General features: G+C 46.3%; 2 protein-coding genes and 1 long non-coding RNA gene across 5 annotated transcripts; 2 read left to right on the top strand and 1 right to left on the bottom strand.

The window, feature by feature from the left end:
• Window positions 1–23: 23 nt before the first annotated feature.
• On the top strand, window positions 24–2,542 carry AK6 (adenylate kinase 6). Its single transcript, XM_027653092.1, has 5 exons — window positions 24–124; window positions 638–730; window positions 1,370–1,428; window positions 1,511–1,656; window positions 1,768–2,542. The coding sequence occupies exons 1-5, from the start codon at window positions 97–99 to the stop codon at window positions 1,955–1,957; spliced, it is 516 nt and encodes a 171-aa protein (XP_027508893.1). The 5' UTR covers window positions 24–96; the 3' UTR covers window positions 1,958–2,542.
• Window positions 2,543–3,104: 562 nt separating this feature from the next.
• Window positions 3,105–13,918, top strand: CCDC125 (coiled-coil domain containing 125). Of its 3 annotated transcripts, none has more exons than XM_027653253.1 (12): window positions 3,105–3,209; window positions 3,563–3,947; window positions 5,049–5,107; window positions 5,723–5,809; window positions 6,701–6,778; window positions 7,429–7,514; window positions 9,473–9,555; window positions 10,082–10,197; window positions 10,939–11,046; window positions 12,010–12,181; window positions 13,251–13,384; window positions 13,495–13,918. In XM_027653253.1, the coding sequence occupies exons 2-12, from the start codon at window positions 3,680–3,682 to the stop codon at window positions 13,780–13,782; spliced, it is 1,479 nt and encodes a 492-aa protein (XP_027509054.1). In that variant the 5' UTR covers window positions 3,105–3,209; window positions 3,563–3,679; the 3' UTR covers window positions 13,783–13,918. The 3 variants fall into 3 exon arrangements, with proteins under 3 accessions (XP_027509054.1, XP_027509053.1, XP_027509055.1); XM_027653252.1 differs by lacking the exon at window positions 3,105–3,209 and adding an exon at window positions 3,258–3,322; XM_027653254.1 differs by lacking the exon at window positions 3,105–3,209 and adding an exon at window positions 3,283–3,310.
• A 195-nt stretch (window positions 13,919–14,113) lies between these two features.
• On the bottom strand, window positions 14,114–16,685 carry LOC113951796. Its single transcript, XR_003529273.1, has 3 exons — window positions 16,239–16,685; window positions 15,269–15,453; window positions 14,114–14,931 (listed from the first exon to the last, which is right to left on the bottom strand). It is a non-coding gene; the product is annotated as an uncharacterized LOC113951796 (long non-coding RNA).
• Between the last annotated feature and the right edge of the window lie 817 nt (window positions 16,686–17,502).

Genomic DNA, 17,502 nt, shown 5'->3' with positions numbered 1-17,502 from the left:
CTGCCCGCGTCGCGCCTGCCTGCGCGGTGACGCCATCGGCGCGCGCCGGCGGCGGCGGAGGCCCCGCGCACGTGTCTCCAGGGCGACGGCGGCGCCATGAGGCGGCCGAACGTGCTGATCACCGGTGGGCACGGGGTGCTCGGCCCAGTCCCAGCCTGGGCTGATCTGGGGTGTGAGACCGCAGCCCCATCACAGCCTAGAGTCACTGGGCGCGGCGGTCCCATCCCGGGGCGGTTTGGGGTCTGGGGTCCCATCCCGGGGTGGTTTGGGGTTTGGGGTTGCAGTCGGAGTGATTTGGGCTGTGGAGTCCTGGCCTGGGAGGATTTGGGGTGTCACACCTGCCCGAGAACTCGGGACGCTCCCATCCCGTCCTGGGGTTTTCTTTGCCCCCCCCCCCCCCCCCCGCCCCCCGGTGTGGGTGACGTTCCTGTACACAGTGAAGGTTCTCTCCCTGGTTCTCCGTTTCCCACTCCAGCGTTGCCCTCCCTGGTTCTCTTTGGGGTACAGCTCTGGGCCCTTTTCCCTCACGCGAATCCCTCGATGTCCACTGGCCAAAGGTCCCAGTTCTCCTGCTGGGAGGGTGTCTGGGGGGACCTGCACCTCCTCCCTCACCCTGTCCTGTGGTTTTGGTCTCCAGGCACTCCAGGCGTTGGGAAAACCACGCTGGGAAAGGAACTGGCATCCAGAGCAGGGCTGAGCTACATCAACGTGGGGGACCTGGCCAAGGAAGGTGCTGGAAAACAGAGGAGTCACCAGAGCACGGGGGATTCTTTGCTCTGTGCAGCTCTCTGCTTGTGGTGGGAGAGCTGGGGTTGTGCTGCCTGGAGAAGAGAAGGCTCTAGCCTTCAACTCAGAGCCCCTTCTAGGGCCTAAAGGGGCTCCAAAAATGCTGGAGAGGGATGTGGGGCAAGGGATGGTATGAAGGATAAAGAAAAATAGCTTCCCACTCCCAGACAGTGTTCCCTGTGAGGGTGGGGAGGCCCTGGCACAGGTTGCCCAGAGAAGCTGTGGCTGCCCCTGGATCCCTCGCAGTGGCCAAGGCCAGGTTGGATGGGGCTTGGAGCAACCTGGGATAATGGAAGGTGTCCCTGCCCATGGCAGGGGGGAGGAACGAGATGAGTTTTGAGGTCCCTCCCAACCCAAACCATTCTGGGATTCTATATATTAAATCAAAAGGCAATTAATTTTCTCTAACAGGGCCCTGGTGGTCAATAGTAAATGACAAACGTACCCTTACACAGATTTGTAAACCAAGTGTTCCCTCCGCTGAGCTCTGCCTTTGTTTGCATCCTCCTGCAATGAACATACCCATGTAGACAGTTGTGGTGGCTCTGCCCCCCCAAACTGCCTTGACCTGTTTGTGCTGCAGGGGAGCTGTACGAGGGCTTTGACGAGGAGTACGACTGCCCCATTCTGGACGAGGACAGGGTGAGTGCAGCCCCTAAACCACCCACGTGTCTGGGCCTTCTGCAGTGCCAGGGGAGCCTACCTGTGTCCCTTTGCCCTGCAGGTGATCGACGAGCTGGAGGACAGGATGAGGGAGGGCGGGGTGGTGGTGGATTACCACGGCTGCGACTTCTTCCCCGAGCGCTGGTTCCACATCGTGTTCGTGCTCCGCACAGACAACTCCTTCCTCTACGACAGGCTGGAGAGCAGGTGTGCCAGGGGGCAGACCAGGGCAAAGGGAGGGTGTTTGAGGGTGTCAGTCACAGATTCTCCACTGCTTCTGCACATCTCACACTCTCCCTTGGTGCTCTCATTTTCTAGGGGCTACACAGGGAAAAAGCTGCAAGACAACATTCAGTGTGAGATTTTTCAGACTCTTTATGAAGAAGCTATGGAGTCATACAAAAAGGAAATTGTGCATCAGTTACCCAGCAACACTCCAGAGGACCTGGAGAGAAATTTGGATCAGATTATGCAATGGATTGAGCAATGGATGAAGGACAACAACTGACTCTGGGTGGAACAGTGACTGCTGAATCTCTTCCTGGGAGGGTTCAATAAATGACATTCATTTTGTATCAGTTAATGTGAATTTTACTGTAACTGGATGTGGTTGGGGAGTAGAAGGTTTAGAACAGCCAAGTTTGTGAATGTTTGGAACAGCCTCTGAAGCACCCTGGGAGAGACACACAGGAGAACCCACACAAGTGAATGGAAGGATGGAAACAGCACCAAATTTCTCAGTAGAGGAGCTGTGTTCAATAATTGAGAACTCTTTGGGCCTCACAATTAAAACCAAACCATGAACTCACCCCAGAAAAACTGTAAAATACTGATAACTGGTGCAACAGTGTCCTGAAAAGGGGTTAATCTAAAGCTGAGTTGTGAGACTCGAAACTGCTGTGCCCCACTGTGTCCTTGGGTGTGAGGCTAATGCAGACCGAGGGGTTGGTTCAGGTTAAGGAAGGAAGTGACATGGTAACAGTTATTTTAAAATTCACAGAACTTTGGGAATTCCTTCATGGATAAGGACACATGGACTGTATCTGCACTGGTGTGGAATGCTGAACAATAAAGAGCAATAAGCTTTCTTTTCCCTTTTTTTCTCTGTATTCCCAATCACCTATCCCAGTAGTGGAACACAGATCACTGCAGGTTTACCCAGGAAATACATCCCTGGGCAGGAAAACCTGGGGAGCCCCAGAACGTAGCTACAATTAAAACACTGGCAGCCATCTGTTCTAATTGCTTGTACAGCCTGGGCCCCAGCAGGACAGGGCAGATAAAAACCTTCCTTCAATGAAAAGCCTGCTTGGAAAGCTGCTGTAGGAAGTGCTTGCTAATAAACTCTCAATATTCATGATATAGTAAAACCACTTTCTTAAAGATTTCTGTTGTAAAGAGTATTACTGTTAGGTATTTAAGATTACTGCAGATTGAGTATAGGGTTTTTGGGTGGGACTCAGAGGAATACTGCATCAGCAACTTGATATTATAAACCAAAATGATGATAAATCTGGAGTTTCCTGGCACAACCGAGAAAAAGCACTGAGGAAACACAGGCAGAGGTGTTTTGATCTTGGACGGCACTAGGGAGCAGGGGGAGGGCGGTCTGTGGGGTGGAGAGGACAGCCCCAATTCTTGGGAGCGCCTTGAGTGACCATGTCAGGTCACCTCAGGTCGCGTTTCCGAGAGCTGCCTGACACCTCTCGGGGCTGCGGCGGGGCGGGGGCTGCAGGGGAAACAGGGACCTGTTTTAAAAGGTAAGAATAACCAACCCCACCTTCCGCCGAGCTCCGGATGCCGCTCCCGGTGCCGCTCCGTGCATCCCGCCCCGGGGCGGGACTGGCATCGCCCTGTGCCGGTGGGTGCGCAGGTGGGTGCGGGGGGGATCCAGGGGTGCTCCGGGACGGGAGCGGTGCCGGGGGGGCCCAGGGAGGGGCTCAGCGAGGCGCTGCCACCGCTGCCGCCCCGGCCGCGGCTCCCACCGAGGGGTGGGCGCGATGTTTTTGGCAGCCCCGACCCGCCGGGGGAGCGGCCGCGCACCGACGCCTCCGTGTGTCTCACTGCAGCGTTGTCCTGCTGCTTTAAATAAACGCTTTTCCTTTTCTTCTAGATAAAACAGTCGCTTTCAGGAGGTGCTGTTGGCATTGGCCGTGGTGAAGGGCCCTCGGTCAGGAAAGGAAAAAAAAAAAAAAGAAACAAAAAACAAACGCAAAACCAGGAGGAGAAGATGGAGGGAGAGGAGGATGACATGACATGTGGAGACTTGGGAAACGGCCTTGGGAGAAGACCTGGAGGTGTTTATGAAGGGGAAAACTTTCAAAATCCCTATTCATTTAGATCCAGGAAAGGATCTGGAAAGGCTTGTAATTCCCTCTTGTCAGCAAAGGGAGCGGAAGAAAATGATGCTGCAGCTCTTCCTGGTCCAAAACGAAATAGTTTTTACGATGGATCACTCAGAAAACCTGCTGCAAGTTCCACACGGCAGAACAGCTGTGGTAAGAGTAATTGGGAAGTTAATTATTCACCGGGGAAAAACCTCTGTTAGAAAAACTGAGCCGTTCAGCTGCTTCACATATTGTCATCAAGTTTAATTAGAACCATTTGCCGAAGTCCGTGAAGGATTCCAGTAAGTGCCTGTGCATCCTGTGCCTGCTGGGAATCTCCACCTTCCCCCCGGGACATTAACGGCACAGTTGCTTTTCAGAGATCGAGGCTCTGGCCCTTCTTAGTGTAAAACGCCCGGTTTTAAAGTGTTTGGTTTTGCTTTTTAAAGTGACATTTAGCAAGAGCGTCCTGTGGTGGCTGTCTCTCTACATACATACATAAAACTGAATGGAATTGCTTGGATTCCTGCTTTGTTTAAGTAACTTTAAGTCTTCTCAGGTATCCTATCTAGAGCTTGTGGCTAAATATTCAAAAATCTCATTTGCTATTTAGTTGAAATTTGTGAATTGGCTTCCTTTTGGGCTAAAAAGTTCTTTTCAGAACCTATGTTGGCATTCATCTTTTTCTTTGTGAAGGAAACACTGCTGTAAATACCATCAGGTGTAGGCAGTGCTGTTCATTACACTTCAGCTGCTTTCCTTTACATTTTTAGTGTTTTGACTGAGGTATTTCTGCGTCATTTGCTTATTTCTCTCCTTCAGAAGAATTCCCCACTATTCAAATGCCACAATAAACTGAGCTGTCTTAAAACTGCCCTTACTTCTACATAGTGCCAGCCACTGTTGTGTTGACTGTGGTTGTTGAAAAGTTACAATCTTAAAACAATCTAAAAAATTAAATTATTTTTTAAATCAAGAGGCATTTTTCAATTTTTTTCCAAAGGAAAGTATAAAATATTTGTCCTTATTTTCTGTCTTTACAACTGATCTTTTTCCCGTATTTCACTTCTTTAACTGTGAGCACTGTGTTTGAAATTAATATTTATGTATTTCTTAAATCTGTTTATTAGCTCCAGAAAAAAAGTAAAACAAACCGCAAAGATGAAAATTCACCTCTACATTTTACTTGTGTTCAGGTTAAAGCAAATTCTCATTTTTTTTCTTTCGATATTATAGTGTCTCATCATTCAGTATCTCCTGTTAATCCTACAGAATCTAATACTGAAATGTCAAATGAAGAACTAAAGCAACGACTTCAGGAAGCTCTAGAGGTTGGTAATGGTGCCAAGGGTGCTGCTCCCCAAATCTGCATTTCCTTTTAATGTAGCAAGAGGATCTTGGCATGGCCAGAGCATGGATCTTGGCATGGATCCAGGTTCTTGAAATTAGAGGGCTAGTTGGAATCTTCATTAAATTTTACGGCAGGAAATCACAGTGTGAGGTGCTGTTTGTACTCTGGGGGTTTGTGGGTTTTTTTGGGGGGTTTTTTGAGGGGTGGGGAAGGTATTTTGAGGGAACTAGAGAATATTGAAAGTAATATACTTCTTTAGCTGGTGTTATTTTTTATTAAGCTTTGGGGCCTGAATATCTGCAGTGTAAGCAATCTTTGGCTTTTTAGTTTGCATTTTTGTTGAGAGGTGGTTAACTCCTACATTTTGGGGTTCCAAATGTGGTTAAATGCATTGGTGTGTTGGCATCACAGCCAGCTGACCTCAGCTGTGAAAACACACAGTTTGTCTGCTCTGTGTTCTCTAACCTCAAGTGAGCCCCTGAAAAGAAGTCAAGGAGGTAAAACAGAAGAGGGCAAATTCACTTTGCTGCTACAGTCGAATCTTAGTAGGATTACCTTGGCCTGTACTCAGTGTCCCTATTCTGTTTTGCTTCAGGAAGTTGAAATTTTGAAAGTTGAGCTTGAAGCGTGTCAAAGGCAGCTTGAAGGAAAAGATGAAGCCCTGAGAATCCTGCAGAGCATGGTAGGAGTTGTTCAGAAACCGTTGGGTAGGTGTTGGTGACGGAAGGAAAAGGGAAAACCCTTCCTGCTGCTCCTCATCCAAACCTCACAAACCAGGATTTCCAGGCGCTGCAGTTCAAAGCGCTGAGTCTGGAGGTGTCTGCAGACGTGGCTGCTGCAATGTGCTGCTTTTTCTCCACAGATCTGATGTGGTTGTGGAAGAAAACTTTACTGTTGTAGCAGTTCTCACAGTTTTATCTCTGAGGATCCTTCAGGATTTATCTATTTAACATAAAAATAAGGCCATTTTCCAGTCCCTTATGTGATAGATTTTGCCAGGGCTTGAAATCCTGCTGCAAGTCACAGGTGTTTTAGTTACTCCTCTATCTGTTGTCCTAGAGGACAGTGTGGGTTAGATGTCAGGTCATTCTTTTGCTCACAGTCTGCAATAGTTCTGTTGGTCACTGTCACAACGAACTCTGGTGAAATCAGTTCCTGCTTTTCTGCCTCCTTGCATAACCCATTTATAGCTGAGCAGTTTCTACCCTCAGACATTTGCAGCCAGTTACACCTGGATCAAGAGCTTAACTGTGTTGTAACCAAGTGTTCAAAGATGGGATTTTCTGGACAACCTGTGAAGAACAATGTGATCTCATCTTAAATTGTGCTGCATTTTTCAATAGGAGAGATTGGAACACAAGTTTGTTGTGCAGTTTAGTGACTTGAAATCAGAGCCCACTGGGGCTTACAAGCAAGTTGTAACGTTTGTCATTCTGCACACTCCTGTTTAACGAAGGATGTGAACTTCTCTGTGTGTAGGACTCAACATGTGTCTAAAGCCAAATTAAGTGAACTTAATGACAGAGTTTGACAGAATTATGGGGGTTTTTCCTCTTTTTTTTTTTTTTTTTAGGCAGTATTTAATAAAGCCACTAGTCATACAAAAGAAATGCTTCAAAAAACTGAGGAAGAAAAGAGGACTTTAGAGAAGGTAAGGGTGTGTATCCTTTACACATGGAAGCCCATGGCTATTAATGAGGGATTAACAGACTATTCATTTATATCAGTGCAAACCTGCCATTAATTCCAAAGCTTTTAGGAAAGCGTTCTTATTCCTATTTAGTGGAATGGGGAAACGTTAACGTGTCACTGCTTTGATCTGGATCTTCTCATTCCTTAGAGTGTGCAAATAATACCTAAAAATTACCAGAGTTCTTCCTTTACTTTCAGTTGGTGTTTGTTGTGGGTTTTGGTCATTCACAGTGAGTTGCTCAGTTCTTCAGGGATTAAGCTGAAAATTCCCAAGGGGTCTAGGAAACATGTGCCAAGTTTTCATAGGGAAGATGGGGAGGAGGGGAAGGTGGCATGGAGCTGCTGTGTTAAACCGAGTTTTGTCCTTTGTTCCTCCTCCTGTATGGCCTTTCCACAGATCAGGAGGGTGACAGGGAAATGTGACAGCGTGGGGTTGGTTTTGTTACAGCCCACTGGAAGCATTCACACAGTCCGGGATCCATAGGTCACTTCAGTGTCTGGCACCAATTTTGTTATTAACAAATAATCCTCACTGGTCACTGAGATCTCTCTTCTTCCTTTCTTTGAGAAACCTGTAATGTGCTGCTGCAGGTTTGTTTCTTTCCACAGGAAATAAATATTTTGCAGTGGGAAATTGAATTTGATCAGGATAGATTTAAAAACATAGAAGACACGTGGACAGAAAAATACGACAGGTATTTTACTTCCACTGTGTATCTTTGAGTCTTTTTGTTTTCATTTCTAATTTTATTGAATGCTGTGTGTCATCTTTTTTTGTGTTCCAAACTTGTTTCATCAGGTTTTCTGGGGGTTTTGTGTTTTCCTAATTCTCTTCCAAATTTTAGAAGATTTATTTTATTTTCATGGTAGTCACGTTTGTACTTTTCAGTTAAAACTACTAAAATTGTTGTCTTGATTATTTAGCGTGTCTATAGGCTGGCTTTGCTGGGCTAAGCTTTCATTTTTATCCCATTACATCAGCCAGCTGGAGGCAGATTATCCTTATTTACCTTAAATGTAAATGAGCATAGAAAATAATGGGGTGTGCCTGCATGTGGAAGTATAATTTCCTGGTTAATCATTGCTTTATTTTCTTGGATTGTAGATCTGAGCATAAGTACAGGTAAAACAGAAGGATTTTGAGAGAGGCTGATCAGCTGGTTCTTTGTTTAATTAAGAGTCACTCTGGGTGGACGGCAGGTGTGGTTGGGCAAGAATGTGCCAGAGGCACTAAACTAATAATGTATAACAAACCTTGAAAAATGTGACCAGCAGACTCACTTATGGAAAAGTAGAAATTGTATCTCTGAAGTCTCACCATCAGAGTTGTTATTGTCATTATTTTTTTATCATTATTGCTGATGTTATTATTATTCAGTATATATTTTTATTTAGAATATTTCAACTTAGAATCCAGGAGTAAGCCAAAAGTTTACAAACTTTTCTTTTGTTGACTTACACTTGTCGAGGGATGCCTCTGGAAAAAGCCTTTGGCTTTCCTGCCTGAGGAGGTTGGAAGTGTAGCTGCCCAGTTTGGAACAACAAAACTGGTGCTGACTGTCGTAAAACAGAGACATAACTTCAGAAAACTGAAAGCCAGGGGCTCAGCCTGCTTTTCAAAATGGTTTCCTGATATCTGAGATAGCAAGATGAGAACAATGTGTATTTCCCTTTTTTTTTCAGGTGAAGTAATTCAGACTATTTAGTTTTGAACAAAGCCATGCATTTACTGACAGCTGAGGAGATACACCAAATAAATTGTACTGCTTTGACATTTAGGTCTTCAGATGCCACTGCTCTGTTCAAGAGGAAAATGCTAAAATACCTCACGGAAAAATGCATTGTCAGTGCACATTGTGTCTGCTCAGCTGGCAAGCCCTAAGGGCACAGCTTTCCTTGAAAACAGGGTTCAGACTGCAGGAAGTTTACAGAGCTGAGCTGTCACATGTCCAGGATCAGTTTGCTCTTTCAAGGAGGTAGGAGATTCCTAGCAAGTGTTTTAGAGGTTCATAATTACTGCTTGCTTTGAGTTTCCAAGGAGAACAGGGCACCTGAACCCATCTCTTCTTAAACCCAGAAGCTGTTGTCACTGTCTACTTACACATCAATGTTTTTTTTTAACATTCACTTGAACACACCTGGATTAAATTGGCTGTGTGAGGGTGTGGTTTCATGGCCAGGGTGAGCCTGTTTGAACAGCCTGTGGCATCTGAGAAACCTCACTGTGAGTGTGGAGGTTCCTGGTTCTGCTCCCTCACCTGCACAACGAGGGGTGAGCAGGTTACGCACACTGGTGTAACCTGATGCATTAGCCTGGCTCAGGAGGACTGCCACGGTGCTTTTTGGCCCCTGGCTACCAGATTTGCTTCTAACAACATACGACAGATTGTTGGTACAGGCATTCTTACAGGAAAATATTACCACTTTTTCCATGAAAAATACTACAAGTGAGAAAACTGCTGGTACAATTCTCCATAGATAAAAACTTATCAAACCAAATACTCCTTTCACTTTTTATTTTTTTCTTCCATCTTTCCAGTAATCCTAATTTTAACTTGCAGAAATATTAGATATGATGCATTAATGGGATTGCTCTTTTAAATTATTCTTTTTTCTTACAAGATAATAAAGCCTTTTTTTCTAACTTCTGCAGGATATACTGTGAAAATGCAGCTTTTAAAGAAGCATTGAAACTGAGGACAGAAGAAGTTAAAACACTTAAAGCTGAAAATGCAAGTAAGCCACCAACAGCTCTTCTTCTTGATACACTGTTTCTCAGGAATAATTAATGATTTAGCTATGAAGGAAGCTTCTCGTGGGAAGAAGTGTGTTTTTAGTGGCAGCTGGTGTCAGTGGATATGCAGAATCCCTCTTTAAATTGGAAAGGAAGTAACAGCAGCCGCTGGGTCAGAGGGCTCCAGTCCCTTTCCCTTATTTTTGCCTCCCAAAAACCTTTAAAATAGCTGATTTATATAATTATTTCCCCAATGTTCTAGCAGACCAGCTGGCTGACTTGTGAGTGTACAGTGAGATGAGCCCTTAGACCTGAGGCCCAGTAATACATGAAATGGTGTCTAAGTGGGTCATTATTTCTGGGAAAACACAGAGGGAAAAACAACTGGAATATGATTTTGTACATTGTCTCATCAGGTTCCGAAACTGATGCTTGAACTATAGAATGCTTTGCTTTGGGTGCAGTTAAACTTAGAAATTAAGAAATCAGAGCAGAAGATTTTTCTAATCTCTTTGATTTATTTCATAGTCCTGAATCAGCAGTGCTTGGAATTCCTTGCAGTGCTCGATGTAAAACAACAGAAAGTTGTTCAGGAGAACATGTTGTTGAATAAAAGTGACATTACTGATTTTACAGGTCTTGAAGTAAGTATGGCTTATGTGTTTTTCAAATTGGCTGGTTCAGAGATATGTTTGTATTCAAAACACATAGAGAAAATTTGCTTACTTGTTACTATCTCTTTCTTTGGAGCCATTTTTAGCTAATTAGTACTTAATTAGCTAATTTGCATGCCTATTCATGAGTTTTCTACTTTGTGGTCTGCCTTACAAAGAAAGAGGAGAGAGAAGGAGCACTGAGCAGTTTTTCAAAGCCATGATGCTTGTTTTTCTTCTTGCTAACACTTAAACCCAATTCCTCATGCTTTGCTTAGCACAGAAGTGTTCTGGTGAGGCTGTGGGGAGCAGCACACCCAGGCTGTCAGGGTTTGTCTGGAAAACACCGTGAGCCAGAAGCCATCCTCCAGATCTCCTGCCCCTTTGCTGCCCCTGACTCTCACCCTCCCTGTGCCGTGTTTTTGGGGGTGCAATGGGACGCTTGGGTGGTGGTTTTGGTGCTCCTTTTGGTGAGCTGTTTGTGTGGTGTTTTTGGTGGGCTGTTTGTGTGATGGTCTTGGTGGGATGCTTTCAGTGGTTGTTTGGGTGGTGGTTTTTGGTAGGGTGCTTGTGTAGTGGTTTTGGTGGTGGTTTGGGTGGTGTTTTCTGTGGTGGTTTCGGTGGTGGTTTTTGTGGGGTGTTTTTGGTGCTGGTTTGGGTGGCAATTTGGGTGGTGTTTTCGGTGCTGGTTTGGGTGGGATGTCTAACGGGTGGCTCGTTTTGGGTTTCCAGCTGGCGGTGCTTGGGGCCTGCGCCTGCAAGAGCTCCGAGGGGCAGCCTTGCCCCTGTGCCAAGGTGGCAGCTCTCACTCGGAAGCAGCTCCTTCATCTCAAGCGAGAGGTAACGAGGCTTGGCGGGGGGGACAGGGGTCAGGGTGCTCAAAACCCAGCAAACTCGGGTGTTTTAAAGCCAGAAGGGCTTTACACTATTTACAAATAGTGTAAAGTTTGTTTGTGGTGCTTGTAATGCCCTGGCTTTTGCCGGTAGAAAAATTGTAATTATGTCTATTTGGCTTTACTAGTAGGAAAAACAACAACAACAACAAAAATATCTTTTGCATTCTTTTTCCTTCCTCACATATTTTTTATAAAAGGAAAACACACCCTAAGTGTACACACTCCATAAATGTACACACTGTGGGTGTGTACTGCCACTGACCCTCCTCCTTCCTTCCTGACGTGCATTCCACCCCTCTCTTGGGTTGGCATCAGCACCCACAGCTATGTCAGGAAGCTGATCTTGCTGGAAAGTATATATTTACCTCAGGCTTAAATCAATAATATGACTTTCAAGCACTTAATTTTTTTTTAAATTTAGTGAAATTCTGTGAATTCAGAATTTTTATTTTAATTTGTCTTTGATTCTACAAAGGTGGAAACTGTTCTTGTGGTCCTGCTGCAGAAGTTCCAGTTGACTTATTGGTTTTGAAAATAAGCACTGTCCTGTCCCTTTTGTACCAAAGTTATTACCCTTGACATAGGTTTCATTCTCTTTGTTCCTTTTACTCCTGGCCCAGCTGGCACAGGATGTTATTGCCCTCCTCAATCTCTTTTGCATGTGCAGAGATGAACAGAGGTAAATACACAGAGATGATTGTCAGCGTAAATGGCAACTGGTTTGTGTGTATGTATAGAAAGGACTTAAAACACATCTCAAAATATGTCAGGAAAACTCTTCATTTGGTTCCTGCTACTTCCTTGATTATATTTATTTACAAGTGTCTGCGTCTTGATATATACTTTATATTTGCTTTTGCTTCCAAGTTGCTTAAAGTACTTTAAATTTTCCCTGGATTAAACCCAGACTGAAAATCTGAAGAAGAGTAAGGATGAAGCGTTTCTCGTGGCAGATTCCTTCAGAATTGCCTTTGAGCAGCAGCTGATGCAGAGGAAAGACCAAGCCCTGAGACTTGCAGAAGAGATAAAGATGAAGAAGAAAACTAAATTTGCGAACTGGAGGCGTCTGAGGGGCACTGGTACCTGGGCCAGCCGAGGGTCTGGGGGGTTGGCTGCAAAAGGAGGGAGCTCGTGGCTTGAGCACCTTCTTACCCTGTGAGATGTGTGGCTGTGGCTCAGCTGCTGGTGGGGGCTTATGGAGAGTCAAGAAAAAACAAAGTTGTGAATACTCACTGTGATAGTAAATAGTGTGTTTTGTAATTGAGGAACTTCTGCCGTGAGTTTCATGTGTGAAATGCAAGGTGTGCGTGTGTGTAAGTGGAATATACAGGTCCTGTAGGACACTGGAGCTCCCGGTCCAGGCCTTTACTGCACCCTTTTTAAAATTACACATGTATGAACTCCACTGTCTGACTGAAAACATAATGGAATAAATAAGCTGTTACACAGGATGACAATAATATCTGGCTGGTAAAGATGCTTGTTATAAAAATAGCAGAGAAAAGCCAGATGGAAGGGGATGGACTAGATGAACTTTAAGGTTTCTGTGGGTTTTTTTGGTTGGGGTTTTTTTGTTGGTGGTGGTGGTGGCGGTTTGTTTTGTTATTGTTTTTTGGGTTTTTTAAAATCAGTTTAGCTTTTTATTTTGCTTTTGATTATTATTCTTACACTTAATATGTTACAGAGTTACAAAGCCCTCTGTAAAAGAGGAAGAATTTGAATCTGTAAAATAGGACAAATTCTACTAATCCTTTTACTCTTTAAAAAGAGGAATAAAGAGAAGTATTTCAGTTCTTACGTCCTGGTCAAAACCATTGCAGAATTCAGGAATGGGACATCAGAATATATCTGTGTTGGTAATTGACCTGGAGCTGCCAGGATTAGAAGTTTGGTTGGTCTCCCATATTCCTCTAGCACTCTTGGGATGTGGTACTACAAGAGCAAACACCCTGACTTCCCCTACAGCAACATCATCGCTTTCAAGCTCTGTAGTCTGGCGCATATGACCCATAATTTTAATGTATTTTAATATTTTTAGAAATCTTGCAAATGGCCTGTGTCAGAGAATCTGTGGTTTTTTCAGGCTACTTACTGTTTAAAAACTAATTACCATGAATTCCACGGCTCATGTACTTTTGTTTTCCTTAGAGTGTCTCAAGTTACAAGGCAACAAGAACAATCTGGGTCAAAAGCTGTCCAGCCTGCTCTCCTCGGGTGGGGACTGCAGGAGGGTGGAGGAGCTCGACAACCCCAACGAGATCCTGACATTGCTGATAGATTTGGTCAGTATTTTGTTCACCGTGACCCCCGGGGGGAGCACACGTACAGTTTACAAACACTGTTCTGAGCTGACCAACGTCTTTCTCTCCTTTCTGTGTTAACACACCCTCAGGTGAACGACAAGGAGGAGGCCCTGGCCCACCAGAGGAAGGTCAGCTACATGTTGGCCCGTGCCCTGGAGGCAAAGGAGGCTGTTTTGGGATGGGGTGAAGGGAAGGGGTTGTTGGGCCCCGCTCACGCCCGTGGCCACAGCCCCCCTGCCCGGAACAGCGTCCCCTCAGCTCCCAGCACGGACACCCACAGACATCCTGCGAAACCCTTGCAGAAGTCACTCTCCTGGCCCTTGGGCAGGGCAGGGGGGCCCCTCTGTAGCCTCATGCGGGACCCGCTGGGTTTGTGAAAAAGAAACACTTTGTGGAAGCGCCAGAAGCCGCCCTGTGATTCCGTCAGTGTGAGGGTGCGATGGCCGAGGCCGTGAGGGCCCGGAGACCATCGCGGTGCTGAGAGGGGCAGGGTGGGCAATGTAAGGGTGATTGAAAACTGGACGGAGTGTTTGTGGGCTGACCGAGCCCTTCTCTGGCCCCGCATTACCTGGTGACAGCATGAGAGAGGTGTCACCATGGTGGGGGAGGGATGTGGTGTCATGAGAACCAGCAGGTTTGACAGAGCAAGAGGGACATTTTTGGGAGCTCTCTGAACTCACAGAGTCAGGTTTAGAGAGTAGACGTTGTTTATTCTGCAGGGGGTGGAAGGTGGACGCTTCCACAAATCCAGCACACCGACTGTCTAAAGCTGTCACTCTTTATACACTTCAGCAAACAAAGGTGTTAATGTCCACTGGCTACAAGTTACATAGTTCTGTTGTTAATTACAGAATCACAGGATCAGTTAGATTGGAAAAGACCTCTAAGGTCACTGAGTCCAACCTATGACCCAACACCACCTTGTCAACAGACCATGGCACTGAGTCCACATCCAGCCTCTTCTTAAACCTCCAGGGATGGTGACTCCACCACCTCTCTGGGCAGCCCATTCCAATGTCTAATCACTCTCTCTTTATATTCCACTGTTTAATGACTCTCTTACTTCTCATGCTAGTTGATCCCGTGCTCACTCTTTCTCTTCTTCCTGTGGTTGGGGGGTTTCTGGGGTCAGTGCTCACGATCTACCCCTGTTGGAATCAGCCTGTATCCAGTGGGAGCTGATTCAGCCCAGGTCCTGAGCTGCCTTTACTAGTGCTTTCGTCATCTTGGGAGTTCTGCCAGATGTCCGTGTGAGCCCTAAATTCTGCATTCCCTGTCCTCACTGCCAGTGGAAATCCTTCCACCCAAGGTGTGATACCCTCCCCCAGGGCTGAGATCATTGAGACACATCCAGCCCTAAACCTTAACAGGGCCAACAAGTTTCATGGCCTCTCTTACTTCTTGGGCTTGAAAGTTAAAAAGATCAACCACAGAACATCCTTTCTTAGGAAAACTTTGACACAGTCCACGTTTTGCAGCAATCAGACAGGATAAGGCCCGTCACCCCCATCTCGTTCCCCGTAATCCTGTGGGCAAATTGTTAATAGTTTCTTACTCTGTGATGTCACATTCACGTCACCGGGGGGGGTGAGGGTGTGCGTGTGGTGGAGCGGAAGTGACGTCACTGCGCGGAGGGACTGTGTGACGTCACGGGTCGCGGGCTGCTGGCGGGGGCAAGAGCGCGAGCCGGCCCCGCCCCCGCCCCCCCCGCTGTCAGTCACACAGCCGGCCCCGCCCTCAGGCCCCGCTCATTTCTGAATGCGGGAAATACGAACATGTGGAAGAAAGCCAAGACAAAGAATTGTGCTGTTTTTTAAAAAAATAATTCCGAATGCAATCATCTTGATTTTGAAATGAAATTACCTGCTACGATTTTCTCAGTCCAGTTCTGAGATCTTGGTTCCCAGATTCATTGCTGAAGGGCAGTTAAGAAAGGGGGAGATGATTCTGTCACAGTTTCGTGCTAAGCTTCTTTACATTCAGTGTCAGTCGGTGCCTTCTCAGACAGGTGTGTGTGCTACTGATATACTGCGATGGTGCTCACTGGCCTAAAAGAGACAGTGTTACACAAATCCTTCTGTCAGACTCTTCACCTTATGTCCTCACCACCTCAGCGTAATGTTTCTTGCGGTTTCTGAATCAAATTATGTAGGGAGCTAAGGTCATACAATTGCATATGTGAGCCCTTTATCATATTTATTTTCGGTATTGTCTCAAAAAAGTGCACAGACTGCAGCAAAAGATTTCAGTGTGTTCCTGTAGCTTCTTCTGGATGTGACAGACATCCATAAGGCAGCTGGTGCCCCTGATGTGCAGAAGAGTGAAGGCTTCCAGCAGAGCTGAGGGGCCAGCAGCTGTGTCTTGGGTACCCTCTGCACTCAGGTGGCCCGAGGCTGACAGCTGGCTCTAAAAACTGGACTTTGTCAGTTTTCTACATTTTCTTGTTTAGAAAAGGGAGGATACATACTGCATGGTGAAGACAACTCCAGGTAATGAGTGAAACTTATTTTGTCACTGAGCAACACATATAGTTCAGGAATGTAGCTGTATTTCTTTCTGACATATATGGGGCTGGAGGTGTTACAGCACCACAGGCCATTCCCTGCAGCCATTCTCATCCAATGATGTGTCAGAAGCTTTTCAGCCCATCTGTCAGATTACAAAATGTTCTCTAGACCCTCATTTGCTTATATTTAGTTCTACCCTGTAGCATTTCTTGTGTTCCTAAACCTTTTCTTTCAGTTTGCTAGTGGCAAACCATTTCGTATTATTAAATCATAGGCCTGCAGCAAAGTGCTACATTATGCATATGTACATTATTTGTTTACATTACATTTGGAGATGAGTGAATAGAAGTTTTTAATGATGATTCACTCCACTCAGCTTCCCTTTGGTGTACCAGCTGTAAGGGTTCACAATGAGATCTCTCCACTGATCATAATGAAACTCAGTCTCCAGGGCAATAAGTAGTTTTCTTGCGTTGGTTGAGAAAGGTTTCCTGAAAGCAAGATGTTTCAGTTTCTTTATCCAATATTTCAATGACTGCACTAAGATTTGATGAAGCCAAACTGGTATCAAAGCATGAGGCTGAATTAAGACAACCATTGGTGTGCCCTAGTGGCCAGGAAGGCCCAGGTGTCCTGGGGTGCATTACGAGGAGCACTGCCAGCAGGTCACAGGAGGTGACCCTGCCCCTCACTCAGCCCTGGTGAGGCCTCACCCGGAGAGCAGTGTCCAGTTCTGGGCTCCTCAGGACTAAGAGACACTGAGCTCCTGAAACAGGTCCAGCAGAGGGCTACAAAGTTGGTTTGGAGAATCTTACGAAAAAAGGCTGAGTGACCTCTGGAGATCATCTAGCCCCTTGCCAAGGGGTCATGTAGAGCAGGTTATACAAGAATATGTCCAGGTGGGTTTTGAATGTCTCCGGAGAGGGAGAATCCATGACCTCCCTGGGCAGCCTGTTCCAGGGCTCTGCCATCCTTATGGAAAGAAGTTCTTCCTCATACTGAGGTGGAAGTTCTTACATTTTAGTTTATGGCCACTGCTCCTCGTCCTGTTACTGGACACCACTGAAAAGAGTTTGTCACTATCCCCCTGTCACCTGCCTTTGAGGTATTCGTACACATTGCTGAGATTCCCTCTCAGTCTTCTCTCCAGACTAAACAGGCCCAGGTCCTGCAGTCTCTCCTCATCAGAGAGATGCTCCAGACTCCAAATCATCTTTGTTGCCCTGCCCTGGACCCTCTCCAGTAGCTCCTTGTGCTGAGGAGCCCAGAACTGGACACAGCACTCCAGATGTGGCCTTGCTAGGGCCAAGGAGAAGGGCAGGATCAGCTCCCTCGACCTGCAGGTGACCTGCTGACTTGCTCCCGGTGCACTCCAGGACACCACTGGCCCTCCTGGCCGCCAGGCCACACCGCTGGCTCAGTCTCTGACAGCTTGTCCTCCACCGAATCAGCCCATGGCTGGCCAGGTCAGGCCAGGCCTGCGGGCAAGAACCGCGCTGTTCCCGCTCACCCGGGGAGGAGCAGGGCCGGGGAAGGAGCGGAGCTGGGGAAGGAAGGAGTGGGCGACGGTACGGCGGGTCCGGGGCGGGT

This window comes from Corapipo altera, unplaced genomic scaffold (genome assembly GCF_003945725.1).
Source record: "Corapipo altera isolate COAL_440 unplaced genomic scaffold, ASM394572v1 61305, whole genome shotgun sequence".
Classification (NCBI taxonomy): domain Eukaryota; kingdom Metazoa; phylum Chordata; class Aves; order Passeriformes; family Pipridae; genus Corapipo; species Corapipo altera.
Note: the sequence above shows the minus strand (reverse complement) of the source record. Positions and strands in the feature narration are given on the sequence as shown.